The following is a 25,981-nucleotide window of genomic DNA, read 5'->3' on the forward strand; positions in this document are numbered from 1 at the left end:
ACTTTCAAAGGAAAAGCCTTTATTCCTTTGACTAGGGCATTAATATCCTTCCTTAAATGTATTATTAGCATTAATGATCTTGCACTTTTACTTTGAGAGTAGAATACACTTTCAGTTACTTTATGGCCCATCCATAATATGAAATTCAGGTATAGTTTGAGTATACTTAAACACTCTCAATTTTAATAGGCTTCTTCAAAAGAATATCACAGTAGTTTTTGTGATATTCCACCAGTACGAAAAAATGTTAAGTTTTATGTCTGTACTATTTCTGATATTCCATTGTTTCATACAGAGGTGACTCTGTACCATTATTTTATTTGCTAAGCTTCAGAAGTTTTATCAGATAAACTTCATCATTTTAGAGCTTTAAACCTCCCAAATAAAAATTTGTGATCTTTTTTATTATTTAGTACTTATGAGATGTAGTAACATTTTTATAGATTTATTACCTTTCAGATTGCAATGCCAAACACAAGGTTTATTGTCAAATAAAGTATTATTCTGTTTTTTTGATTGCCTGTGTTAGAAGAGTATTGCTTCTGTTCCATAATTGCTCATACCAAATTATTTAATTGGTTTTGTTGAGATCTAATTCTGGAAAGTATCCCAGCCAGAAAAATATACCCATAGTGAAATAGTGTGGCCAGGCAATAAGAATGGACTAAAAATTATTTTGGAAGTTGCTCACAATGAAAAAAACCAACCAAACAAAAAAATCCAAACAAAAATCCTCAAGCAATAAAGCACCATTCTAATTTGCTTCATTTTCTTTTAGGTCCCTACCCAGCAAACAGTATCTCCAACAGTATTTCCTGCTGGATTTCATAGACTCCAAATCCATAGAAAGTCATTCATAGAAAGTCATTCATAATTATATGACAGTAAACCTTCTTTGGAAACAAACTATATAGAGTCAGACTCATGCTGGCTTAGGGAGGTTTGTAGCTGATCTCCCTGCATGTCACTGGCGTCATTTCACAGGCATTGCCCTTGCTTGATCTCTTTCAACATTCCCATCACAGTGGCTTTAATATAAAGGCACAATCTCGGGGAAACCCATCAGCAAAGATTCTTGGAAAAACTCCACATTACACTCTTTGGATATGTACTCTCCTTCCCTGTCAGGCTTGGGCCGCACTGCTTCCTGAATTCTCTACAGCAGCCAAAGCTCTGGCTACTTCCCATTCCCACTTCTCTGCTCTGAGAGAGCATGCTCTGCGACAGTTTCTGTCACTAAAAGCTAGCAGGGGCACCGGATCCATAATGTTTGAAGTATCATATGGACTCTTAATATTAATAATACTTAGCACTGAAGAAGCAGAGCAATCCAGTTTCCAAACACTCTGCAAACTTTACATCATCCCTTGGAGGTAAGCAAGTATTATCTCCCTATACAGCATCACAGACTCCAGTCCAAAAAGGTCAAGTGGTATGTCTGAGTTTCACACTGAATTAAGTGCCAGGCCTGGATTACTGTGCCCCTGAATCAATCCTCTACTTGCTTTCTGGCTTTACCCTTCTTGGAGGCAGACTCTGAATTTCCATTTCACCATATTATTTTATGTGAAAATCATGCTACAGGGAAGGGAAGCAGATCACAGTATCCTTCATGCAAGACTTCCCTGTTCACTGCTTCAAGCTGCACAGGATGTGAAGGCATGCCATGCTACCATTTTATTTCAAATAACAGCATTCTCCTGTAATTACGGGGGCAAAAAACCAGCTGTATTCAAAATACTTGCAGCGATTCAGCAAAAGCATGAAACAGAGTGGATCCAAGCTGCTGCCTTTTTCAAAGGCAAGATTTCACTAGTCACCTGGTTATCAGGATCTTTTTTTCTGGTGAGAGGCAATAGCTCTCAGCTTTCACCACTCACTGATCTCAGCAGGAGTGGGAAGCCTCTTCCCATACAGAAGCCAACAGTTTCAAATCCCTGTGAAAGGGAGGAGGGGCTCTTGATCCAGAGATCAGGTCTGTGTCCTGCACGCACATGTTGTCTTCTCTACTTGGACCACTGGTTCTGCTAAATAATATTTCAAGAAGGTTTTATGTATTTCATGTGTCAGCCAAAGAAACTGAGGGGGTCAACTAACAGGCTCTCCTAACACCTCTTGTCAGCAGAGTAGGGAAGTCCTTTCCTCTGTTCGGTACTTCTTTTTCTGAAAGAGCCTCTGGGGCTCTCTCTCTTCTGTTCAGCTTTTGATCGGAGTGGAACATGCAGGCACCAGCATCTCCATTCAGCCTCCTCGATCCTGTTCTGGGTCTGAGGCCAAGAAAGTCCAGGCCAAATGTCATTCTCTGTGAGAGCGCATTCAAGAGGAGTCCCAAATATCCCTCCACTATCTTTACTGCTACCACTGCCCCACCCCTGGAAATCAAGCTGACTGAGGCTGGGTTAAATTCTGATGCAAGACTCATCCCTTCTGGAATGAATTACTGTCATTTTTATCCTTACGTACTACTGCATTCATTTAGTGAAGAAAGGCTGAAGGCTACAACTTGCATACAGCAGATAAACTGGCAAATTAGCCTCCTGCAAGCACCTCTCAGCCAGTGTCATTCAGAAGATCACAAAGGTCCCATCATTTATTAGTATTCTCACAGAGAAATCTTAGCTGGTTTTTTACTTACTTTTCAAATTCTGAGTCCTTCATCCTAAAACAGGTGATCTCAAGAATATGCCTTAGTGTGTGCCTCTGTATCTGTCCTGAATGGTTGTAGTCAAAAAGTCTGCAGCTCCTGATAATGCTTTTCACATTCTTCGCAATCTACGAATTACAAGTGATTTCAATAAACAGGAAACTAATACTGACACAACAGACACAATTGCAAACACCGGAAAGCATTGCTAATATAAAATATAAAATGCCATTTTATGCTTCTTTCAATAATACGGAACAACCTTTCGTGGCATGGTAGGAAATGTAACAATAACACTCCATAAGAAATGAATATTTTGCATTTATTGAATGTCTAAGGCAATTTCCTTTTCGAATGGCACTGGTAAACTTGAAAACTCTTTTAGGCAAAGCAATGAATTTCAGATACAATTCATATATTAAACAGTAGATAAAGAATGTTCTTCCTTCAGTGACTGAAACCTAGATATTTTCTAGAAACCAGATATCAAAGATCATGGCAGGTCCACATTTCATAAGTATCAGTGCCTTTCAGAATACTGAAGCATTCTTTTTTTCTCTTCATTTCAAAAATTATCAAATTCAAGGAGATGAGGGGGCTGATAGAAAAAGTATAGAGGGGACAAATTAATGAATATATTAACATTTTAGCAATTGCAACTCCCTTCTCCAAGTCTGTTAAAAATCTCTGCAATTTGGACCTTAAAGTAAATTTACAGACAGAAAACTGACAAAAAAGTAATTTTGAAGGGTTCCATGCTTATTCTGTTCTATGCTGAATTTGCTCAGAAGCCTTGTTTAAAAAATATCACTCTTTCTAACTGCTACCTCTGCAAATACAACCTGGGAATTGAAAGTCAGGCTGTGTTCTTTCTGGCTCATATAATAGCAGCAATAATAAAGATTCTGTCACTGCTACTTACTTACTCATTCAAATGCGGCTGCCTAAGCCAGAATTAAATCCAGCTCGGTTGCATATGCTCTGCAGTGCTACCAGGAGTAACAAGGAGGAAAAGCCGTTGAAGGCTGGTCACAGTGAAGTCAGGACTTCAATGGAGCGAGGATTTCATATCTTATTTGTTCATTTTAAACAAAAGGGTTGAGATTCCAAGTCTGGTACTCCCACTGCTGAGCATTTATACAGAGTGATATAGGCCTACTTGTGGCTGTAACTATACACTGATGTAGGCAAAGGTTGCTCAGAGAAAGTAGCTATGAATCAAGGCAACCTGATTTGACTACTCCTTGGCAACTCTGCCTGGGGAAAAGGAATGGAAGAGGATAAAACTTTTTTTCTGGCTAAAGACAGAATGAAAAACAATTTTTATTCATAAAAAATGTTTTTTTTTTTCCTACAGTGATATATTTAAGACAGCATGGCCAAATTCAGTTCAAGAAGGATTAGACTTCACCAAACTAGACTAGAATTTCTGTCTTGCCCTGACTGGCAAAAGATTTCCACCGTAACTCCAAGCTTTTCACAGAGAGAGAAATGCAACAATATTGATTAATTTCTCCCTGTATACTGGTTTAACTGAAACGGACCATTTAATGGGTGAAGCACAGCTTTGGATACTGCAATGTGTGGCACTCGCATCTTTCTGCCAGTTGGGTATGACCACTCGTCCTTACAGGTTAGATAAGCTAAGTACCAACCAGTTTATGCTATCAGAATCTTTCATCAGAGACATTAGAAACAATGTTCCTGTTTGTTCTCCAGTGTATTAAGGATATCACAGCACTTTTAGCAACCACAGGGCCTTGCCATAGTGTCTTTGGCATAATGTTCTCTGTTGTCACTGACACATGCCAGCTGGCTGCTGCTCCCCACCCCAGCAGTGACTGCATTTCAGCAGCATTTATGCATGTGAAGCACTTGGGGATCCCTCGGGAAGAAGGGAGAGAATGAATATTTAAAAGTATTTTCTTATACTTCAGAAGCACAAAGGGTAGCCATTTGAAACACATCCTCTATAGATATCATAACAGCAAGGACTTCCAAACATACTTTTACGTAGACTGCAATTTACTGTGAAAGGATTTCCTGCCACAAATCACCGAAGTTCATTTTGCTAGCAATGCAATTGCCAACTATTATATACCAAGACATTACCTTCAGCACCTGCATGTCTTGAAGATCCCGGCTTGTAAAGTGCCACCTGTGTCATGTGTTGCTTCCCTCTCCGAGCCTCCATGGAACCTGCCTGGTGGCTCAAGATATTTGGCAAGGGCAGGAATGAAGATCTGGAAAGGGGCTTTCATGCATTTCTGTTGTCCCACAATCTGGAATTCCATCTAAAATAACACATACCCTCTTTCTGCCATTGAATGATTCGGAGAGAGGCTTTTGGGAACGCATGAGACAAACAAGCCCCTAGCATTACAGTTAGGAGAAGAACTGTGCTTTCCAGAGAAGGCAGCAGGCTGGATGGGGAGGCAGGGAAGTTCTGCACAGATGTGCTGAGATGGCTTGCCTATCGAGGGGGATATGCATGGGGGAGCCTGGGACAGACCCAGAGTTTCTTCTGCAGGGGAAAAAAAAAAAGCTGCTTGCCCTTGACACAAGGATCAGAAGCAAAATCTGTGTGTTCAAACTTGCGGTTGCTGCCCCTCATTAGAGTTGTTCTGTCACCCTAATAAACAACATATGGGAAATCTGGAGATTATTGCTTGCCAAAAAAGCAAAAATAGCAAAATTTTAATGGCAGGAATGGCATTTTCTACAGAAATATGCTGTAAGGAATAAGTTAGGGACACAGTGGTAAAACATGCTGCCTTCTTCCATTTTTGTGAAAATGTGTCAAAAATGCATAAATTAGCAATGAAAAACCCATGCAGCAACACCTGGCACCCTCTCTGGCAAAAGGACTAGAACTCAGATGTGCTTTCAGGGCAAAGCCAGCAACACAAGAGAGCTTGGAAGCTTACTGCCCCTGTCGCCGTTCCTGAAGGGACTGTGCATCAGATCTCATATCACGGGGTCTCCAAAATACCCTTCTGGAGAGAGGAGAAGGTGCATTCCTCCATGTGAGGCAAACTGCACAGGGCAGGGAAAGGAAGACCCTCAGTCATTTTGCTTCCACAGTCTGTCTCAGGACTGTCTGACAGCACTCTGTAGCAGTCTCTCTGTCCGACTATCCTTTTCCTTCAGCTAGCACATCCATGCAGAGATATACACTTAGATAGATTTCTTGCCCTTCATAGCACCCTACTGTAAAAGGCATCAGTGGAAGAAGAGGATAAGGGAAGCTTTTAGAGTTATGAGATATGCCTTATCACCAAATGGAAGATTTCAATCTGCAAAGATCTATCAATCTAGCATATTACACACAGACAGATACATGCATCATATTTTGTTTGTTTTGTTAAAAAATAAAGAAAGAAAATAAATGCATGAAAAATATTCTTCTCTTGCTATAAACACATCAGTGCTCATTTTCTCTATATTCTACTTTGGGCCATTTTGTGTAAAATCTTTAATTAAAGTTTTTCTTTGAAATTGTCATCATCAAACCAGAAGAAAGAAAGTAAAAAACGGAAGGACACAGCTGTGCATATACGAAGTGCTATTCAGTACCAAATGAATTGGAACAAAATAAGTATCGTGACTGTTATGCTCTTAGTTTTGGCTCTGTATTCTCAGTAGCACAGTCTAACTTGTCACTTTATATTGATTCCATCTGTTTACACTCTGCAGAGTATTGGCTTCCTACGGTGAACATTTCCTATTTACCAGCTGGTAAAGATAGGCCCAAACCAGATAGAAAAGAATTAGACTATTTTCAGATCCTCATAAATGTAAAATCAAAATTAATGGGGGAGGGGAGATAAAAGTAGGGGGGGTGAGGAAGATATATGGGGTTTGATGCTTGTTCATACCGATAACCCTTTATACTCCATTAACAATTTTTAGAGACCTTGAAATTTGTGTAATGAGTATACAAAATAAATCAATTTCCATTTTTCCATTTCACATTTACAATAAGACTGTTCATGTAAAGTGCATCAATCCTAGTACTTCAGTAATCTTCAAAGAGAAACAACTGGGGTCTCACTCGCACAAGCTAGCTGGTAGTGAAAGGCTTCCACATAAAATGGATGCGCACATGCAGTATAGAGCCATCTTTGCACTCTGACAAATTGAGTTTTCATTATTTCCTCTTCTTACTTGCTGGATTCCTTTCTTAAGGAGACAGTATCATTTGGAAGGACTGACTCACCTCAGAGAGTCTTTTTGTTGTTATAAAAAACTATTTCAGGTTGCAAGCGTTTCCTGAACACAGGCTTATTTTTTAACATTCAGGAACACTCTTTCACTGAAATCTAGGCTCCTTTCAGTGATGACATGTCCTTTGGAAATATTATTGGGGATCAAATCCTGTTCCTATTTTTGGAGTTCTAGGAGCCAAACCAGTGAAATTTTACTCGAGATGGAGAAAGACAGATTTAGGTGCTTGGGAGCAGCAGCCCTTTATTGAACAGGTCTCTGCTGCACCAGGGCAGTAGCCTGCTGTCAGGACATCAACTAGCCAGGATTATGGGAGAGAAGGGTCTGGGGTTCTGCGATTATATGAAAGTAGTGCATAAAGAAGTGCATAACTATCCCAGCTACACTGCTGCCTCACTTCCTCAAACACTCATTGAGTAGAGAAGAGCTCTTTCATGCACCATCACAGAGTGCACCCTCAGCAAGTCCGCTGATGATACAAAACTGGGAGGAGTGGCTGATCCACCAGAGGGCTGTGTTGCCATTCAGAGGGACCTGGACACGCTGGAGAGATGGGCAGAGAGGAATCTCATGAAGTTCAACAAAGTGAAATGCAGGGTCCTGCACCTGGGGAGGAATAACCCCATGCACCAGAACAGGCTGGGGGCTGACCTGCTGGAAAACAGCTCTGCAGAGAAGGACCTGGGAGTCCTGGTGGACAACAAGTTGACCATGAGCCAGCACTGTGCCCTTGTGGCCAAGAAGGCCAATGGTCTCCTGGGCTGCATTAGGAAGAGTGTTGCCAGCAGGTCGAGGGAGCTGATCCTCCCCCTCGACTCAGCCCTGGTGAGGCCACATCTGCAGTACTGTGTCCAGTTCTGGGCTCCCCAGCACAAGAGAGACATGGCACTATTGGAGAGAGTCCAGCAGAGGGCTATGAAGATGCTATCTCTCCTATGAGGAAAGGCTGAGAGAGCTGGGCCTGTTTAGCCTGGAGAAGACTGTGAGGGAATCTTATCAATGTATACAAATATCTTAAGGGAGGGTGTCAAGAGGATGGGGCCAGACTCTTTTCACTGATGCCCAGCGACAGGACAAGAGGCAATGTGCACAAACTGAAATACAGGCAGCTCCATCCGAACATGAGGAAAAAACTCTTTACTGTGAGGGTGACAGAGCACTGGCACGGGTTGCCCAGAGAAGTTGTGGAGTCTCCTTCTCTGGAGATATTCAAAACGCGTCTGGACGCGATCCTGTGCAACATGCTCTAGGTGACCCTGCTAGAGCAGGGGGGTTGGACTAGATGATCTCCAGAGGTCCCTTCCAACCTCAACCATTCTGTGATCATTCATATACCCAGGCATACATCTGTTTAGCATTTGGCCCAGCTTCCTGGGCTAAGTGCTTTGCTTAGGAAGCAGCACTGGGGATTCTAAACATTTTGGCCATTTTCCTACAGTATGGTGTTACTTCTCTTCCTTGATCAGTTTTGTTTTCTTTTTAATTTACTTTTCCCAAGACAGTGACCTTCAGTAGTAAAATTTTATTGCATGTGACTAGAAATGATGGAGTGACTCCTATAGTCAAAGCTAAACTTAAGAGCTTTGCCCTGGCATTTGAAATATTCAAAACCTTTCCCTAGCTTATCTTTGCTTTACTAAGCAGGTAAGGTTAACTACAAAGGCAGCAAGGCGTACTTCCCACAAATACAGCTGATAATTTTAGCGTCATAAAAGCACTCAAGGACGTGTTTGGATCATTTGATTAAATGAAGTGTCAGCATGGTTACAGTGTCTAAGTGTAGCAGAGTGATGAGAAATCCAAGGCTGTCTATCAGGTCTTGATTCCCTTATGACTCTTCACTGATGTGCTGTTTTCTTGATCTTGACCATTACAGTAGTTATAATGCCTAAATACAGGTATACGTGCCCAGGTTTATGTGGTAGGAGGTCTGAATATGGCTTTCTTTTTTTCCCTACAAGGAGAAAGCTGGTATTCTTTATTTTACTGAGGGCATTAGCAAGTTTGTTCTCTCTCTCTTTTTTTTTTTTTTTTTTTTTTTTAAATGTGCACACACAAATTTACAACCCAAAGTAACCAATATAAATATATCCTTAACTGATGATGGGCATTCAAATGGAAGCAGAATATGGTTTGGCTTGGGACTAACCACTGTGATATTTTACAGATGAATATTTATTTCAGAGATTGTATGAGTTCTTAAGTGTATCTGAACAATTATCTGCATACATGATGCACTTACACATCTTGAAATACTTATTCAGCTGAGTTGTTGCTGGAATATTTATGTAGCAGTAACCTCACCTTAGGTTAATATTTTCTGTTAATATACTAAAAATACACATAATAGCTCTATTTTACAATGTCCTTAAAAAACATACAACAGAACCTTGTAAACTAAATGTGCCAGAACTCTAATTAGGACTTTGGAGGATATTTTCAATTCATAAATTCTATAATAGGAAGATATTTCAGCTGTTTCTTTTGTGATAGGAAATGTTTAACGTGAAAACGTAAATGTTACTCTTCAGTTAGCTGCATATAGCCAAATGAATAAAAGCTATGACATTAATAATAACTATACCCAGCTATGATTGATAGGCTTTTCTACAGCGAGGAAAGATTGTCTTGGATACAATCTGTCCTAACAGCCTTGCGATATGTTAATATTTTATTCAGACTAGAGTGAGGATATATTCAGATGTCCTTCTCAGTGTTAGGAAAGCAAATGGGTTGCAAACACTACTGCAGCCCTGAGGTGCAATAACAGCTGTGAAATCAGAAAGATTTTATTTCACCCTGCCAAATTACAGGCCAAGCCCATGCCAAGCACAGCAAGAGGTTGGATTTTCCTTGGAATTTACATCAGGTGATGTTTAATGTATGTTTTGCTTCTACGGAGAGTCTTGGGGTAGAGGCAGCAGACTCATACAGTGCTCTAGAAGGCATGGAATACTTTCCTGAGGAGCTCTGTATCCTTTAAAATAGTAACTATTATCAGGTGTGATCTCTGGCATCAGGTTAACTTAAAAATATCCAAATAAAATATAAGATCACAATGGTGACAGACAGATTTGCATTGGCTCAGTCTATGAAGAAGGGAGGAAAAAAAAAAACTAGCTTTCCCATGGTCACGACACCACTTCTTCATCAATCTTAAAAAAAAAAAAGTTTTTCTGCTGTTTAAAATTGCATTGGAGATTTCAGTAGCTTGAGCAATCAGATGGCTGAATACTTTTAAGTAAAAAGAATACAAATGCCTAAAATGCCATTGTTCTGATATAATAAAATGTTTTACACCAGTATTGCAAACAGGTAAACAATTACAGAAATTGTACCTCCATGGAGAATCTGGTTTCTTAAATAAATCAGGCCTTGTTATTTGAGCCAGAAGCATTTAGTAATTGAGAAAAAATCACAGTGGGACTAAGACAGTCCTATGCCAGAGATCTGTTGCAAGACTGCTCAAAAGAGAAGAGTGCTTAGGTTTCTGATGCTAAAAAGGGATTCTCAGTGCAGATTAGAGCAGAAGCTTCCAAAATACTACTTAGTATTTTAGCATCATTAAAACAAACAAACAAACACACCCAATAACAAAATCCAAATATACTACTTTGACCAGACCTGCATTATGGAAACACATGGCAGCATCCTTCTAAACATGTAACTAAATTAATATCAGTACATCAGCAGCACCAAATATTTATTATTATATCTGAAGTGAATTACTATACCAGCATTTAGTTGGTATTATTACCCTGGTCAACATACTTTCTCTTTGAGGAGGGATTCCAGTTGACTTAACGTCATTGTTTGGCTACTTTGGCTGTTGTTCAACCTAAAAATAAATAGTATCACAAAAAAGGTTAGATGTATGTATAACAGAAGTGCACTGTAGTATTGTCGAAGACCACTGTATTGACATCAGTGGGAGTTTTGCCTTAGCATGCGAAAAACTACAAATATATGAAAGTGGCTTGATCCTGCTTTCATTTTAGCTGTTGTTCACAGCCCTGCACTGCTCCTGGAGGAAGTGTCCACAAATCTAGATACCTTGGCAGAATAGAGATGTGGCAGCCACTCCTCTACCACAAGCATGATGGCTATTAGTGCAGAATATTTGTGTTCAAGTAGCTTTTTTGGCTGCTATAAGGGATGTAAAGGGCTATTAGCAGCTGGATTTGGCCCTTGGGATGATGAAGGACATGGAAATCTTGAAGAGAGGAAAGTTAAAGTGCCAGTTCTCCCTTTCCATCTACTCTCATCAAGTGTTCCCTCAGACAGCAATAAGCACCTCTCCCCCTCGGCACAAATCTGAGATCCACCCATTACCAGGAACTTTAAAAATTCTTTTTAAAATTGAAAAAAGATAAATAGAAAAGATACATTAACTTGCTTTTGTTTCGTCTTGCCATTGACTTGCACCAAGCAAGAGAACAGGTCATTTTCATAGTCAACTATTAGCAAAGTTTACATCCACAAGTGGGTTCTCCAGATGCTGAGTCCTATTCAGTGATTTCAACCTCAAGTACCTGCTCCTGGAATTTTATTCATATCTGTATTTGTGTGTATAAAGTCCTAAAAGCCAAGCTCTGCCATAATTTCAGCCTCTGAATTCAGTGGAATTGCCTGAGTTTTAAACGAGGAGAGAAAGTAGCTTTAACAAACCCGCTCAGCCAAACTTCTTCGGAAAAACAGCACCTATACTGCCCTCTCGTGGTGAAACTATATATACACATATTCACAGCTACAACAATCCTATCATTATTTTTGCCTCCCTACATTGCACGCATTTTCAGTGAAGTTCTCTAAAAAACTAGCTATCCAAAAGACAATCCAGTCTAAGGACGATCCTTACCTTATACATTTTAGTGAGTTTAAATGTAAATCAAGACTAATATCTTATATATTCTTCTCAAAAGTTAGAGGGAAAATCTACCCCCAAGTACATAACAAGCTTTACCATTTTTATTTTCCATGTAATTAAGAAAAGATTAACCTTTTACTTCATGAAAGATCCCTCATTTGTTATTTAATTAGTTTTCCCTAATTAATTAGAATTTTTAAGCTCCTCTGTCTCTGAGAGAGAGTGGCTGAGGTCCCTCCCTTTTTCTGCTTTTCTTTTGCTGCTCCTCTTCTTCCTCCTGCTTCCTTTCAAAGTCCTAATCCCATTTTTGTATCCTCAGTATTACACTCTTTCATTCACTCTTTGTCTGAGAGTTTTCTTAGCTTTGCACTTGCTGGGAACAAAGTTGGACTGGAATTTACATAATATTTTCTGAGGCAACTCGTTATTGAAGCCCAGATCATACAACCCCACAGTACAAACTGAAGGAAAAGGAATTTCCCTGGAGATCCACCCTGCAGAATTCCATCCTTTACATTGCACTGGGGGTGGGGAGGTAAAGTGTAGTGGTGGAAAATGTTCAGTGCTCCACAGAGAAAGCTACTGTGAGAGTACAGAATTTTTTATTTTATTTTTATGTAGAGTATGGCTCAACTTCCCATTTTACTTTTCAAATAGCATTCTTCATTGAAACAGAAGAATCCCAGTTCACACAAAGTTGATGTGTCTTGAACTTTATTGTTGAAAAGTTACTTCCATTGGAAATGAAGAGGTGCAGAGGTTATTTACTTCTAAAGGAATGAATCCTGTAACATTGTAACTTTCCCATTACTGGGACCTTTATCTTGGTTTCTATATTTCACTTAAAGACAGGGCAAGCTGAGTAATACCTTTCTGAATCCCTATTAAATGCAATTGTTTATAATTTCTTTCATACACAATAACTCTTACTGATAAGTCTTAAAGGTTCATGTATTTCCATTATCTGATCAATGGCTTAGCAGACCACTCCCTTCCCTTTGGCAATCAAACAACATTCCTATGGCAACTACACCAATTACACATTCAGAAAAAAAAGCAGTTTTAGAAAAGAATTTATTATATCTCTATCTCACTAGAAGCTCAAATGAGAAGCTAGATTCCGCTTTGAAAGCTAGACAACTGGCAAGTGATTCATGACTGCAATTTAGGAGCAATTTGAGTGCATAATATGAAACACTTACCTTTTTAGCATGCTGGTACTTTTGGCAACTTCAGTGAACTTTGACAGGAAGTCAAGATATGGCACAGTAACTTTGCCAGTATTTGGGATCTGTATTTCAAAGAACATGGATAAGACCATGGATAAGACCATGGATAAGACCATGGATAAGACCATGGATAAGACCATGGATAAGACCTGCAGTGATAACAGGTATTTTTTAATACTTCCATTTGCATTATTAATTTATTCTTTTCTTAAAAACACAAAAATAAATGCATCTTATAACCTTGCTTTTGTTCTGTGCATCACACATTATTTCTTATCAGCAACTTGTCCAGAATTAAGCAGAGCATGAATTTAATATCTGGTAAATCCCTCAATGAGAAGCTATAGCCTACAAGTCTTTCCATCATGTAAAAATAGGATTTGTCATTTCTCTGGCTCTGTGATCTTTTACATCTATTTGTGAAAGTATATTCACTCTCATCAGCATCTGCAACACATTCTTCTGTTATTCAAAAATAATATTTAATGTGTTTTAGGTGTCTGTGTCCTCATATTGACAATTTAGTATTAGCAAGAAATTTAACATCAGTCTTAGCTAAAATGGAGTTAGCCATTTACAGACTGATTAGTTTAAAATGCAACTATAATAGCCCAGCTTACCCACATTAAACAAACAAGAGTCAACAATCAAACTTATTAGAAAAGGATATAAACCTTAACATCTCTTACACTTTCCGGACAGAAATTTAATTGTACAGTAACACTGGTGCAGACTGTGCTTCAGAATCCTCCCCTGTTTTGCATAAGTGTCAGTCACAGTACCATGTGAACACCCAATGTTCCTTCAAGTTCACTCTGACTATGGCTTATAAAGTGGCAAATACCAGAAGTTAGCTGAGAAACTCCCAGTACAGACAAAAAGCACCTGGCCTCTGATTCATAGTTTACAACCTAATCTACCCACATTGGCAACACTGCATGTATATTAGTTTAAACTGCAAGGGTTTTTTGTTTTGTTTTCTTCTGTTTTTTAATCACAGAATCTACTTGCAACTCTTTCAACTAGTAAGACAAGCCACACAGACAGAATCCTCTTACAAAATGCTAATGGCCAAATCCAGTTCACATTTCTTTTGCAAGTTTTCTACTGGTTTCATTTGAACTACTCACATAAGGATGTGATCGTGTCTAGCATCTCTTTCATAATACTGGTTTGAAACCTGTGGAAATTTTGTTTTTGACATCAATAAGAACAGCCTCTAAATGATTATAAACAGCAATGACATAGCATACCTCTGCCAGCATAGCATCAAATTCGGCTTGTGTTAGAGGGAAAAGAAAAGTTTCAATCACTCTCCTGAATTCACCCTTTGTGACTGTCAGGGTCTGATCAACATCAAGAGTCTGAAATGCTTTTTTCAGTTCATCTTCTTTTTCAGCTGTCTTTTGAAGTAAGATCTGCCCAATGTCCCGGGAGAATAATGTGGGATCTGGGACAGAGCTCACAGATGCAGCTGTAAAATATATTAGGCAGTCACCACACACTCCTAAGCCTGGCGAAGTCACTATTTTTCTGAGAATTCAGTATAAACCAGTTCATCTCCGGAGATATACAAGCAGATCAGTTATTGTTTGTCCACTGATTTGAAAGCAATAAAGGAAAACAATTTTAAGTATTTTAATAAGATACACACATCTTTTTCTGATATTATAGCCAAAACAGGAACTCGGAATATGCAATTACATTTTCAAAGCTAAAAAACAGCAAATAAAGTCACAGTACATAGGCACATTCTTTGACAATAGCCCTCCCATTTCAGACTACAGATAGGATCTCTTCATCTTGTAAAAGTTAGAGACTTTATTCAGTTATTGAGCCTTGGGTAGAGATACCATCTTCCAGTGGGGTCACTATTTATTGCCTGCATGTGGAGTCTACCACTCCTAAGTCTTTTGGAGCATGTCAGCCCCCTCCTCCTAAAAACATGCCTGGCAATGAAGAGAGAGTGAAACTACTTGATAGTGCAATGTAGTGTACAGGGATGCCTTCTATTACTTCAGACACCTCTGGATCTCATTAGATCTGAATAAGAATTAAGCAAGGATCAAAAGATCTGGCCTGATGTTTCTTTTGGATTAATAATGAGCCAGGTTCAGCCACAGCTATGAGCATTTAATTACCTACCACTTGAATCAATGTGGGTTTTATACACAAATCTGAACACAGAGGCTAGTTCATATGCATTTACATTTTTTCCATACTTTAGTCTAAGATCTGCTCTCAAACAAAATGTAGTTGCCCTCAGAAGAAGCTTTGTTTACAAGAAGGAAGATGGCAAAATGTGGCTTTTTATTATTTACAGCTTGTTGCAGTTTTACAGGAGCCAACTTTTTTCTTGGGCTCATCCCTTTCTTACAAAGAAAGGATACAATCATGGATGCCTTGTACATTTCATTTTAACTTTGAGCCATTCTGACAAAAGCAAGCATTCAAATTCACAGCTGGATACAGCTTCAGTGAAATCAAGAGAGCTGTCACAGCTTACTCTTACAATGAATCTGACCCGAAATCTAAAACTACATGGCAAAGAGAGAAAGAAAAGTGATATGAACTGTGATGGAAGAAGCCTTGCATGATAATAATTTAAAATCACTTGCAAGAGAAATGTCCACTTTGGGATTAGCAGCAAATTCATACTTCATTGGAACAAACTATAAATCTTACTGTTCCAAAAAAAATGAGATTTCTGTGGTAAGTGTATAGCCATTTCAAATGATTTCCTAAAGGGTAAGGTGTATATCAAGTCTGATAATGTGTAATAATTGGCAACAGTTATCTTGCAGTGATTTAAGAATATGAGCGAGACAGAAGTCAAAGTAGGAATCTCTTTCTCACGATCCAATGGACTGCAGAGAAGGGAAGAAAATAAAGACCCTGTTTCCCTACCAGTATGCAAGCAGGAGGAAGAGGAGTCAGGTGAGAAGGGCCATGGCTCCCTCCTCCGCCCTCTCTCCATAAATAGAACAACATTGATTTTGTTGGTGTCCAAAGGATCCAGGGAACGTGGTGTACCTTCTCTCAAAGTACTTCACAAAATGTGCAACCCTAAATGGCACAAGGGATCCTTGGCCATGGCAACTTGCTATGCAGAAAGGCACCACTGACCTCAAAGCAAATAACAGGACAGAAAGGATTGAGGGGGCAACGCTACCTGCAAGCTAGGCAGAGCTTATTCTCTCAGTGACTGATGGATTTTGATTTAAAGTCCCAAGGCTATGAAAACTTAGATCTCAGTACAAACCCGCACCTGATTTAATTGAATTCTGCCTGCTGCCACACAATGATGCTCTCCTTTGTGTAGACTGAGGTCGTGGGGTAAATGTGATTCTTTGAGAGGAGGGATGTAAGGCACTTAAGTCTTCCGCATTTGCCACTCTGGCCATGGTCTCCCCTGGATTTAAAACAGAATTATGAGAGTACATTAAAATACAAAAGACACAAAAAGAAGCAGTGTGGCTGGCAACAGCAACAAGAGGGACAAAAACTGATTTCTTGACATGAAGCCTAATTTGCTGATAAAAATTTTGTCTATGACAGTATCGAGCACAACCACAGAGGTCTGGGACTCCTTTCATCTGTTCACTGCTAGTCAGCTAGAACTATCTCCTATGCTGGTGCTTTCAAATACACAGTTTAGAGTAAGAGATATTAATATGACTAACTCATTTACCAAATAACAGAGAATTATCTATCAAAGTTTTTGGCTATTATCTTGAAGGTTATGGACATTAAAAAAATACAACTTTTTAGTTAAGAAAACCTGCTATTTTAACTAAGTAAGTTGCTTAGATGTTTATTACAGACTTTTGCAGGAGAAAAATGCATGTACCAGACACCAGCTCATTACACTAATTACTCTGTTTTATGAAGAGCTATTAGTAATTTTCCTCACCAGGAAATCTGAGGCAAACTACACAGTAAGTATAAACAGAAAAGCTAGCAGGGAAAATAATTGGACAGAGACAGCACTGCATGGCATATGCAATGGTTTCCTAAGTATGGTTCAGTGGTGACCCACTAGGCAATGTTAAGTGGTCTGCATCTGCTCCGTGCACCCATACAACTTGAATAGCACTCAGGATTACAAACACCGTTATGTGAGCTCTTCCTAGAAATTCTGAGAATTGACACTGCTCCGTGACTCAAAAGTTTGGGAGCTGTTGCTCTATGGCTTATTCAGATATGCTGAGGCATTTGTCTTCGCACCTTTGGAACATGTCTTAAGTGCTAACAGAATAACAGGATCTGGGTGATGGTGCTATCAGCCAGTCTCTTACACACTATTTTATGGTCATTAGTCATACAAATACTTTCAAATAGTTTCAGTCTTATGCACTGCATCACACCGTAATTCTATTGATACTTATGTAGTTAACTCAATCTGATACTTCAGAGGAAATATTTTAAAGGTCTGAGGCCTTATTTTCCTTTTTATAAATTTAATTTGAAACCAGAAATTTGGTTTCAGAGTGAATTCCTTAGAATGAATGACAGAGAATAGACACAGCTAAGTAAAAATGGTGAGACAAGAGCAAGACTTTACTAGCCCTCTAGTAAAAATGCAGCACTGTAGAGCATTTCACAGAGATAGAAGAGCTTTCCCTCCCCCATCCAAGCCCCAAAACAAACAACACATCACACCTCAAAAGCCTGAAGTTTCCATGTCTTAGCTCAGTGCTTTGGACTACTACTAGGAAGAAAACCAACCAACCACCCCACTCCTTTCTGATAACTTGAGTAGTCTTATTTTCATGTTATCAAACAGAAATTAAGTAGACCTGAGTATACCACGCCCACTACTTAACAAGCAGCAAATTAAGCTGTACTGGGTACCGATCCTGTGCACTGCAACTTCATTCTCTGCAGAGTCAAACTGTTAGAACAGTATCTGGTCAGGTTTTGATCCAAACCATAGCTTGGGTCAGCTTCTTGGGCACATCTCGGCAGTTAACTTGGTCCAGAACCATTCCCAATGGGCAGTGTGCATGCAGTCAGACTTTTCAAAGGGTTTTATAAAAGGATGAGAAACTTTATCAGTCTGGACGTGGACTATTCCATGCCAGTTCTTCTCAGTACCAACGAACAGTCACAAGCACACTTAATTTACTAGCATAGCCCATCTACAGCAGTAACCCCTGGCAGAAGTTCTAATTCTGTAGCCATCCATTAAAAGAAATTTACCTCCAAGCATTCTTTCTCCATCAGTCAGGTGGAAAACAACTATTTCCTGTTCATCTGATACATGACTAAGCATCATCATTACTACAGTCACTTAGCTGATATACTCGCAATAGCAGCCATGCAAGTTTGGCTGCCTGGAAACTGTAAACAAGGAGGGTCTACTTCCAGAGGCCAAGAGAGCTCAAATTACCATGCTAAATGAAAGGGTTCTGACTGCAAGATCTAAACTGTCATAAATCTGAGCAGACAGTAAGAGTATTTCAAAGGAACAAATGCAAGCCTACTCTGCCATTTCCCTTCTGAGCATCACCAAGCTCTATCTCAGGTACTGGGGTTTTGACAATAACAGATTATGCCAGCTATCTGTATCATGCCCAAGCCTGAGGGGAAAAGAAAAAAAAAAAGGAAAGAAATGTGCTCTTCAGCACTACTCTGCCCTATTTACTGCTTCCCCAGACATCCTTGTGAGTTTAAAATCAATTTGTTAGTAAAAGGACCACTCAAACAGCAAAGACAGCAAGAGCTATGTGACTCGGTGATTTGGCTAGAATAAAAAAAAATGGTTGAGAAGAAACACAGCCTGCTGTTAATGAAGTCATTAGCAAAACTTTCTTTTGACTTCACAAAATCTGGATGGAGCCCTAAACGGCTCTCCTAGAAACCAAATGCAACTGGTGGGTTGTTTGTTTTTTTGTTTTTTTGGGTTTTTTTTTTTTTTTTTTTGATTCCTGGATATTTTCCGGTGGAAGTATATATCCATGTCCAGTCAATGTAGGTCTTCTGACAATCATCTTGCCCTTCTTAGTTGCCTTTCACAGACTCCTCAGAAATAGTTTGTGGACCTTACAGTCATAAGGAGTCCATGTACTGAAAGTCAAAGACTACTACATAGAACAATTAATTTTAAAGTTTTATCAGACACCGAGTTTGGTTCTCTTCTCACTTAGACCACCTTTACACCAGCAAAATATCAATGCATGAATCAGGAATAATGCAGCTGCACTAAATAGCTCCTGATTTATATGTTACATGGAATTCACACTGATGCACACAAATATAAGCAATGAATCTGATTTATGACCTCTTAAGCACACTCCTACTAGTCTTAGGGCAAGATCCTCAGCTACCATAAATCAGAATAGCTCTGCTTGCTTTCCTATCTGCAAGAGAATTACAGCATTTACAGCCACTGAGGGATTTGGCCCTCATTTCTTCTCATTTCAATAATTTAATTGATAAAAGCTCCCCAAGTGTCTATACACGAAGTTCCTGCATCTGAGCCATGTTTGACTACAGTTATAAGATGGATGGGTCTTACAGATGGATATAAATCTATTTCTGGCCAGTTTGGATAGAAACATAGAAGACAGTTTCTTACTAACAGAATAATGAGGAAACATTATTTCAGACAAACTGTTTCAGACAAACCATAGAACCATGTCCTTTTCTTTTCTTACAAGGACAAATGAAGCTCTGCTTCCTTGCTTTTTCTATTTATTTCTGTAAGCTTCAGTATTTTGTATTGTGTTTGGCAAGGCAGATAACAAGTCTCACCTTCATTTTTTCTTAACTTTCTTTTTTTTTAAAAAAAAAAGCCTAACATACTCTGTTTCACGTAGCTCAGAAGGAAAGCTGCAACCTTACCTTTTATTGTTTCTTTCTCCTTGAAAGAGTGCCTAGCCTCTGTAATTGTAAGAGAACAATTAAGGTTATGAGTCCTCCCATGCATAGGAAGAGTGAATAGTTACTAGCTTTAGTACAATTTGTTGTTCTCACTATGGGGCTGCATCAAATTACTGACAGCAGAGCCATGTTAGAGTACAAGCTGCTGAGTGATCAGGAATGGGCTGCCCAGAGGCTTCTACAGCAAGTCATTCCAGCATCCAAATGGTGGGTGAAGCAGAGATTTCTTGGGAAGTCACTGTTATCTCCCACCTAACAACTGTTCTTGGAGCTTCCTGTCTCTGGGGTGCACTGCATCTTTGCCTGTGCTTTTTAGCCATATGAAAGATTCTGGTATGCAAATCATTGGCTATTCTTTGTATAGATAGTGTCTTCATATTACCTTGTTTTTCTCATCTCCCTAACTGCAATTATGAAATCTTTAATTAATGTATTCTCAGTCTGCAGTTGCTACTCCTCCCTATTCTCCATGGCTTGCGGGAAAAGGTTGATACTAGAAATTTTGTCTACGCAGAGCCAGGGTTTGTCCTACTTGTGGGCTGAACAAAGGAGTTTTCTCCTCATTTTGTACATCCTCATGTAAACCATGGAAAACCATAGTGGCACTTGCTCTGTGGGAAATGCAAAACAGTAGCAAAAAACCATGAAAGCCTCTCTAGAAAGAATGATCAACTGCTTCAATACTGTATCCTCTCCCTCATGTAGGTTCAGCCTACATGACACACCAAGGCAGAGCTTTTCAGATTCTGGCACATATATCACTCATGCAGACAAATCACCTCCAAGTGCTCTGCCTCTTAAAAGGTCTAATGTTATCCAAGTAGCTTAATGTTCTCACATGTGCCTGTGCATATCAAAGACGGCAGTAAAGCTGGAAACATACCTCCTACTGATTAGGCAGAGGGCACCTTTAGGTTTTGTAGTCACTGGTGACAACCTTCTCAGTGCAGCTGATGATGGTTTTTGAGCAAATACAGATATTTCCACTCCAAAATTCAATTCTGATGAGTAATGCAAAAGACTGAGACAACCTACAGGATGCATACTTTGCTTGGTTAAGAGAATTTTACATATTATGAGGTCAGGGACTATATAATTTAGTGTTCCAAAAGCAGGCATTCCTGAAAAATTAAATCCGCTCTGCGACACTTTGAAAAAGGGAAAGCACACAGGCCTCCCCCTGTACTGCCCTGTACTTCGTCAATGTGAACAGGTTGTTCTAGCTCTCAGGACATGCTCTAGGATGGGATACAATAACAGACTATTGGCCCATCTAGATCTCAGGCTATAGAACTTCTCTCTTCAGGTACTTCAGAGGAAAGTGAAAGACGCCCTTGGGACAAATGGAACCGTGGAATAACTTACATCGAAAACATTTTCTTCCCAGTCAAGGGAAGTCAGAGATAGCCTTCCCCCTGAGAGCAGGATTATTTATTTCTTTACCGCCGTCGAAGCAAACAGTGGGGGCCTCGCTGCCCTTCCCGCAGCCCTACCCTGACCCACAGTCCAGCCCCACAGCCCCACCGCTGACAGGCGCCGTGCTCGCCGCTCCTCCCCATCCCCCCCCCCCCGCCAGGCAGCCACCGACCACAGCGCCACGGCGGGCACCCCCGAGCGGCCCCTGCGCGCGGGCCGGCCCGCTGCTCTCCGCAACGGCCCTACCCGGCGCTGAGGCGGGCGGGCGGGCTCCGGGCTCCATCCTCCCCTCCGCGGCCCCAAGCGGCCCCCGTTACCTGCCCGCCGGCGGCAGCGGCGGCAGCCGGGGGGGCAGAGGGGAGAAGAACCGCACCGGCAGGTGCCGGGCCGCTTTCGCGCTGCCCCGAAGTTCTCCTGTTGCCGGGACGCTGTTGTAGTAACAACGACGCTCGCTTCTGATTGGCCAGAAACGGCTCCGCTAGCATGGCAACAGCAAGGCAGGCCCCTATTGGGCTCGGCCCACGAGGGCAGAGTGCTGCTCTGCGCTGAGCCGTGCTGGGGCTCCACGTCGCGCTGTGGGGCCGGTAACGGGCCGCCACCGGGCCGCCACGGGGCGAGGGCGGTGCCCGCGGCTGCGACCGCCCCGCCTCGAGCCGCAGGGCGGCGCGGGAGGACGCGGGGTCCCGGCTGTCCGGGCCGCGCTTCGCGCGTGCGGGGACCCCCTCTTCCCCGGGCGTGTGTGGAAAGTTACGGGAAAACCTCGAAGAGGGACGTTTCCCGCCAGTGTGGCGGTGGTCGTTGTTTCAGCACAAATCTGGGCCCTTTCAGTTTTCTTTATATATGTTCATCATGGGGTGGCAACCCATGTATAGTATCAGCAGGGTGTTTTTCTTCTTCACTTAAGCTCTTTTTGTTAATTCCAAAAGGAGTTAATAAACTTTGGCAGCCTGACATGAAAACAGAGCTCTGTTTTCCATGGCCTTGCCTATGCTTTGTTGTATTTTATTAAAAAAAATGAATTAGATGTGTTGAAAACTACATTGTAGCCATTGTTTGTGAAAAATACATCCTCTTGCAGAGTCTGGACACTGGCCACATGTAAGCAATTAATGGATAGTGCTTTCTATTTTCAAAAGTTCATGAACAAACTTAGTATTTCAATAGTTCCTGTTATAGACCAAGTCCCTGCAGGGCAGTTTAAAACTTTGATCCCACAAATATTTGTGTGTCTAACTTAGCTTTCATACGTACTTCCTTTGAATTCAATGGCAGTACTCTTGTAGATGATGCAACTTGAGCAAAAGTAGGTAAGACTGCAGGAACGTAATGGCTGTACACAACATCATAGTTATCATTGCTGTAAGAAAAATGAATAGTTTTTAAACAAATACTTCATCTCAAAGACTTCATTTAAATTGATTCAGACTGCTGAGTAAAAATGTGACCATCTGATCTGCACTTGCAATGTTAAAAACCTAATGTTTACAACTTTACTTGGCCTATATCATACTTTTGTTTATGTGTCTTTTCTGTCACATTTAGAAGAGTGATGAACACACAGGCTTCTGTGAGATCTTTCGTAATAAAAACAAATTCAGAAATAGTTTTAGTCTCTAATTTTGCCTGTTTTTACGAATGAACAATGAACATATACCAAAGGGTCTGACAGTTAAGAGAAACTGCCTCTTAAGTGTGAGTGGCTGACACCAAGTGGTTAAGGAATTGAACTTGAAACCCACTGTGGATCTTCCTCTGTGGGTTTAAATCCTACTAACTATGGAGTAAATGGGCTGTGAATCCCAGGAAATGAAAGACTCTTACAGCATTTCCATGATTTCCTGTGCCAGTAGAGTTAGAACAGCCTTTCTGTGGGTTTTGCAGCACCAGAAGCAATTAAGGTGCAAAAGTAAGTAAGTGTTACATGAATAACCTAGAAAGGGAGAAAATCTGCAGTGGTGCAAGTGCAGGCTTTGAGCAGGGGATACGCATCATCATCTTTGCTACCTGTGATAACTTTCTGTATCTTTATTAAGCACCAGCCATGTGTTTGCGTGATATATAGGCAAAAGTATAATACTGTCTTCTCTGTGGAGCTTGAAATCTAAACTTTTTGCTTAGTTCTTATTTTGTTCTAATTGGTTCACGCATGCTGAGTTCTTAGTTCTCACATATTTTATGGGTGGTTCTTTTCCAAAGCTGTAAGAGAGCAGATGTAAGACCTGTGAGGGCTGAAGTCTTAGCACGCTGTTATACCAGCTGCGTTACTGTTATCTTCATGTGAGAATTAAATTGTCATCTTATGTTCAGTGCTGGCAAAAGCTGAGTATGTGATAGAGATGGTGACAGCGGATTTAATGTCTGGGTGGCAGTTACTTTGAATATCACTCATGTGCCACACATATCAGACAAGTCACCATATTAGTGGTGGTGATTGGAATCAGTCTGAGTAGTCAGCTGCCATTACATTACCGTTCTTTCTGCATCTTGCATGCTGTCACACAGCATGTCTTAGTGCAGCATTCCCACCTACAAAACAACTTCCTTTCCAAAATTGGGTTTTAGCTAATTCACTCCATCTTTCACAGGTGGAATTCAGTCCTTATGAGAAACTGTGCCTGAGTAGAGACTGTATTTGGCTGACTGCAGAGCTCTTTCAGAAGAGCTCTGACAATTAATTGGGGAGACATTAAAAGGTATCACATCCAAGGCAGGGGCAGCAAAGGAGGACTGCTTTGGCTCCTCACAACTGCATTTCACAAATCAGCCTGTTATCTGAAACCACCATCCATTTCAGTTTAAGTTAATATGTCAGGCTGTAAATTACAGCAGCTGAGGAGCCAGCACACATTTGCTTCTGCTGTCTCTCGGCCATGGTGGCCATTTCTGGCAGAGAGGCAGAGTGGACAGCTGGAGGTGGTAGCTTCTAAAGCTACTCTAGCATGCATTGCCAGAGCTTATCATCCGTGCACACTGAGAACTCCAGCAAAAGCTGTTGCATGGCTTTACAGTTCCTCATTGATGAAGTAGCACAGTCCAGAAAAATGATACTAGCACAACTCAGTTTAATGAGGGAATGTCATTTAGGTTCCTGCATTAGCAGGGAACACAGAAGCTTCTCCCCTCATGTCTCTGTGCTATTGGTATAAACAGCTTCACGGCTTCTGAAAACGCTGTTTCTGGTAAGGATCCCTACCCTGCTAAGAGACAGTAGTGCCCATGTGTCAGGGTCACAAAATACAGAAAACAGCCATGTGTTTTTGTGAACTTTTTCTGCATTATTTTTAAAGACCACACAGCCCAAATGTTTTCAGAAGGACTCTGGATGTTATAGGCATCTATGATTCAAGCCTGAGATCTGGAAAGAGGCTTTGTTCCAGGCTGCCTGCAGAACTTGCCATTGCTCTCCCATTTTTTTGGAGGGATGATTTATATGCAGATAGACCAGGACAAACAGTGGAATTATATTGTTGACTTTCTTGTCACCCCCTGAAGACAAAACAGCTATTTTTACTGGAGTATGACTCAGCGCTTGAGGTCTAAACCCCATTATGCTGAAAGCTGTGAGTTGTAAATGAAGGTGTTTATTTTCGCAGGCTCTCTCTTCATTGTCAGAATAAAGCAGGATTATTGGTTGCAATTGTTTCTGCCTGATCTGTGCCTTCTGCACTATGTCAGGTAACAGAAATAGTCATCTGCGGACATTTTATGATTCAAACACTAGAGGACACCAGTCTGCAGATCCTGTGCTAAAGAAATCAAATGGGCTATTTAGTGACCACACCCACGGTTGAGAAGGGCGCAGTACGATTATTTGTAATTATTTCTATTTGTCCTTTTCAGTGGTCATTTGGTTTTTTTATTTGTTTTAGTGTTATTTCATTCAGCTGAATCTCTGTTTAGCTTTCTTCCTCTGATTGGAGAGGCAAATGCTGTTACTTAATCCTCCCTCTTAAACCTTTGCTTGTAACTACTCAGTAGAGTTATTTATAACCCAGGCAAGACTGAATGGCTTATGATAATAGTGACTCAGGCCTATAAATCTTTATAATTATAGTCAGAACTATTGCTGCCATGTCAGGTTTTTATGCTTACACAACAGGGCTGAGAGTCTTTAATGATTACTCATTAGCTTTCTTGTCTTTCCTCTTAAATGCAATGGACACTTAAACCTCTCACATACGAGACAGGGTAAAAATCTCTTATCTAGATTAATTCCCATTCAGCTTCCTCATGTTAATACTTCAGAGGGCCCTGGCTGAGGCAAGCAACTTACTGCTGGTGGTATTTTAAGCACCCCACTGGCTGGATGTGCAAAGGTAAATAGCCTGGAGCGTGAGCCTCAGCTGGGCCACAGCAGTGCTCATCACAGCCCTGGGGCTTCTTGGGGCTGCTCCAACCCCTGGCACTACTTCTGAATGGCCTCAAAATGACTCAGTTTCATAGGTCCCAGTGGTGATGGAGAATAGGACCCAGGCCTTGGGCCTGTTTCTACGCTGTAATGAGACTTCTATTTCCTTAAAATTGACAGCTTGAGAATTATGACTGAGGCCTTTCGAGTAATGCTTAATATGCAGCTGCTTAATGATGGATTGATCCTTTGAGGCTGCATTAGTACATGGCTGGTTTGAACTAATGCTGAGGATACTCAAGTGCTTTGTAGGAAATGGGGTTGCCCACTGGTGATTTGAAATACCACTGCAATGGAGCCATCCA

General features: G+C 40.7%; 1 protein-coding gene across 1 annotated transcript in view; it reads right to left on the bottom strand.

Moving 5' to 3' along the window:
* EFCAB6 (EF-hand calcium binding domain 6) overlaps positions 1-20,729 on the bottom strand; it is a 110,639-nt gene extending 89,910 nt beyond the window's left edge. The window contains exons 1-6 of the mRNA XM_064513415.1: positions 19,814-20,729; positions 16,236-16,379; positions 14,221-14,441; positions 12,941-13,029; positions 10,643-10,709; positions 2,636-2,772 (exon numbers count right to left, since the gene is read on the bottom strand). Coding sequence (XP_064369485.1) covers positions 2,636-2,772; positions 10,643-10,709; positions 12,941-13,029; positions 14,221-14,441; positions 16,236-16,379; positions 19,814-19,898 — 743 coding nt within the window. The 5' untranslated portion in view covers positions 19,899-20,729. The remainder of the gene's footprint in view (positions 1-2,635; positions 2,773-10,642; positions 10,710-12,940; positions 13,030-14,220; positions 14,442-16,235; positions 16,380-19,813) is intronic.
* Between the last annotated feature and the right edge of the window lie 5,252 nt (positions 20,730-25,981).

This window comes from Dromaius novaehollandiae, chromosome 1, assembly GCF_036370855.1.
Source record: "Dromaius novaehollandiae isolate bDroNov1 chromosome 1, bDroNov1.hap1, whole genome shotgun sequence".
NCBI classification, from domain to species: domain Eukaryota; kingdom Metazoa; phylum Chordata; class Aves; order Casuariiformes; family Dromaiidae; genus Dromaius; species Dromaius novaehollandiae.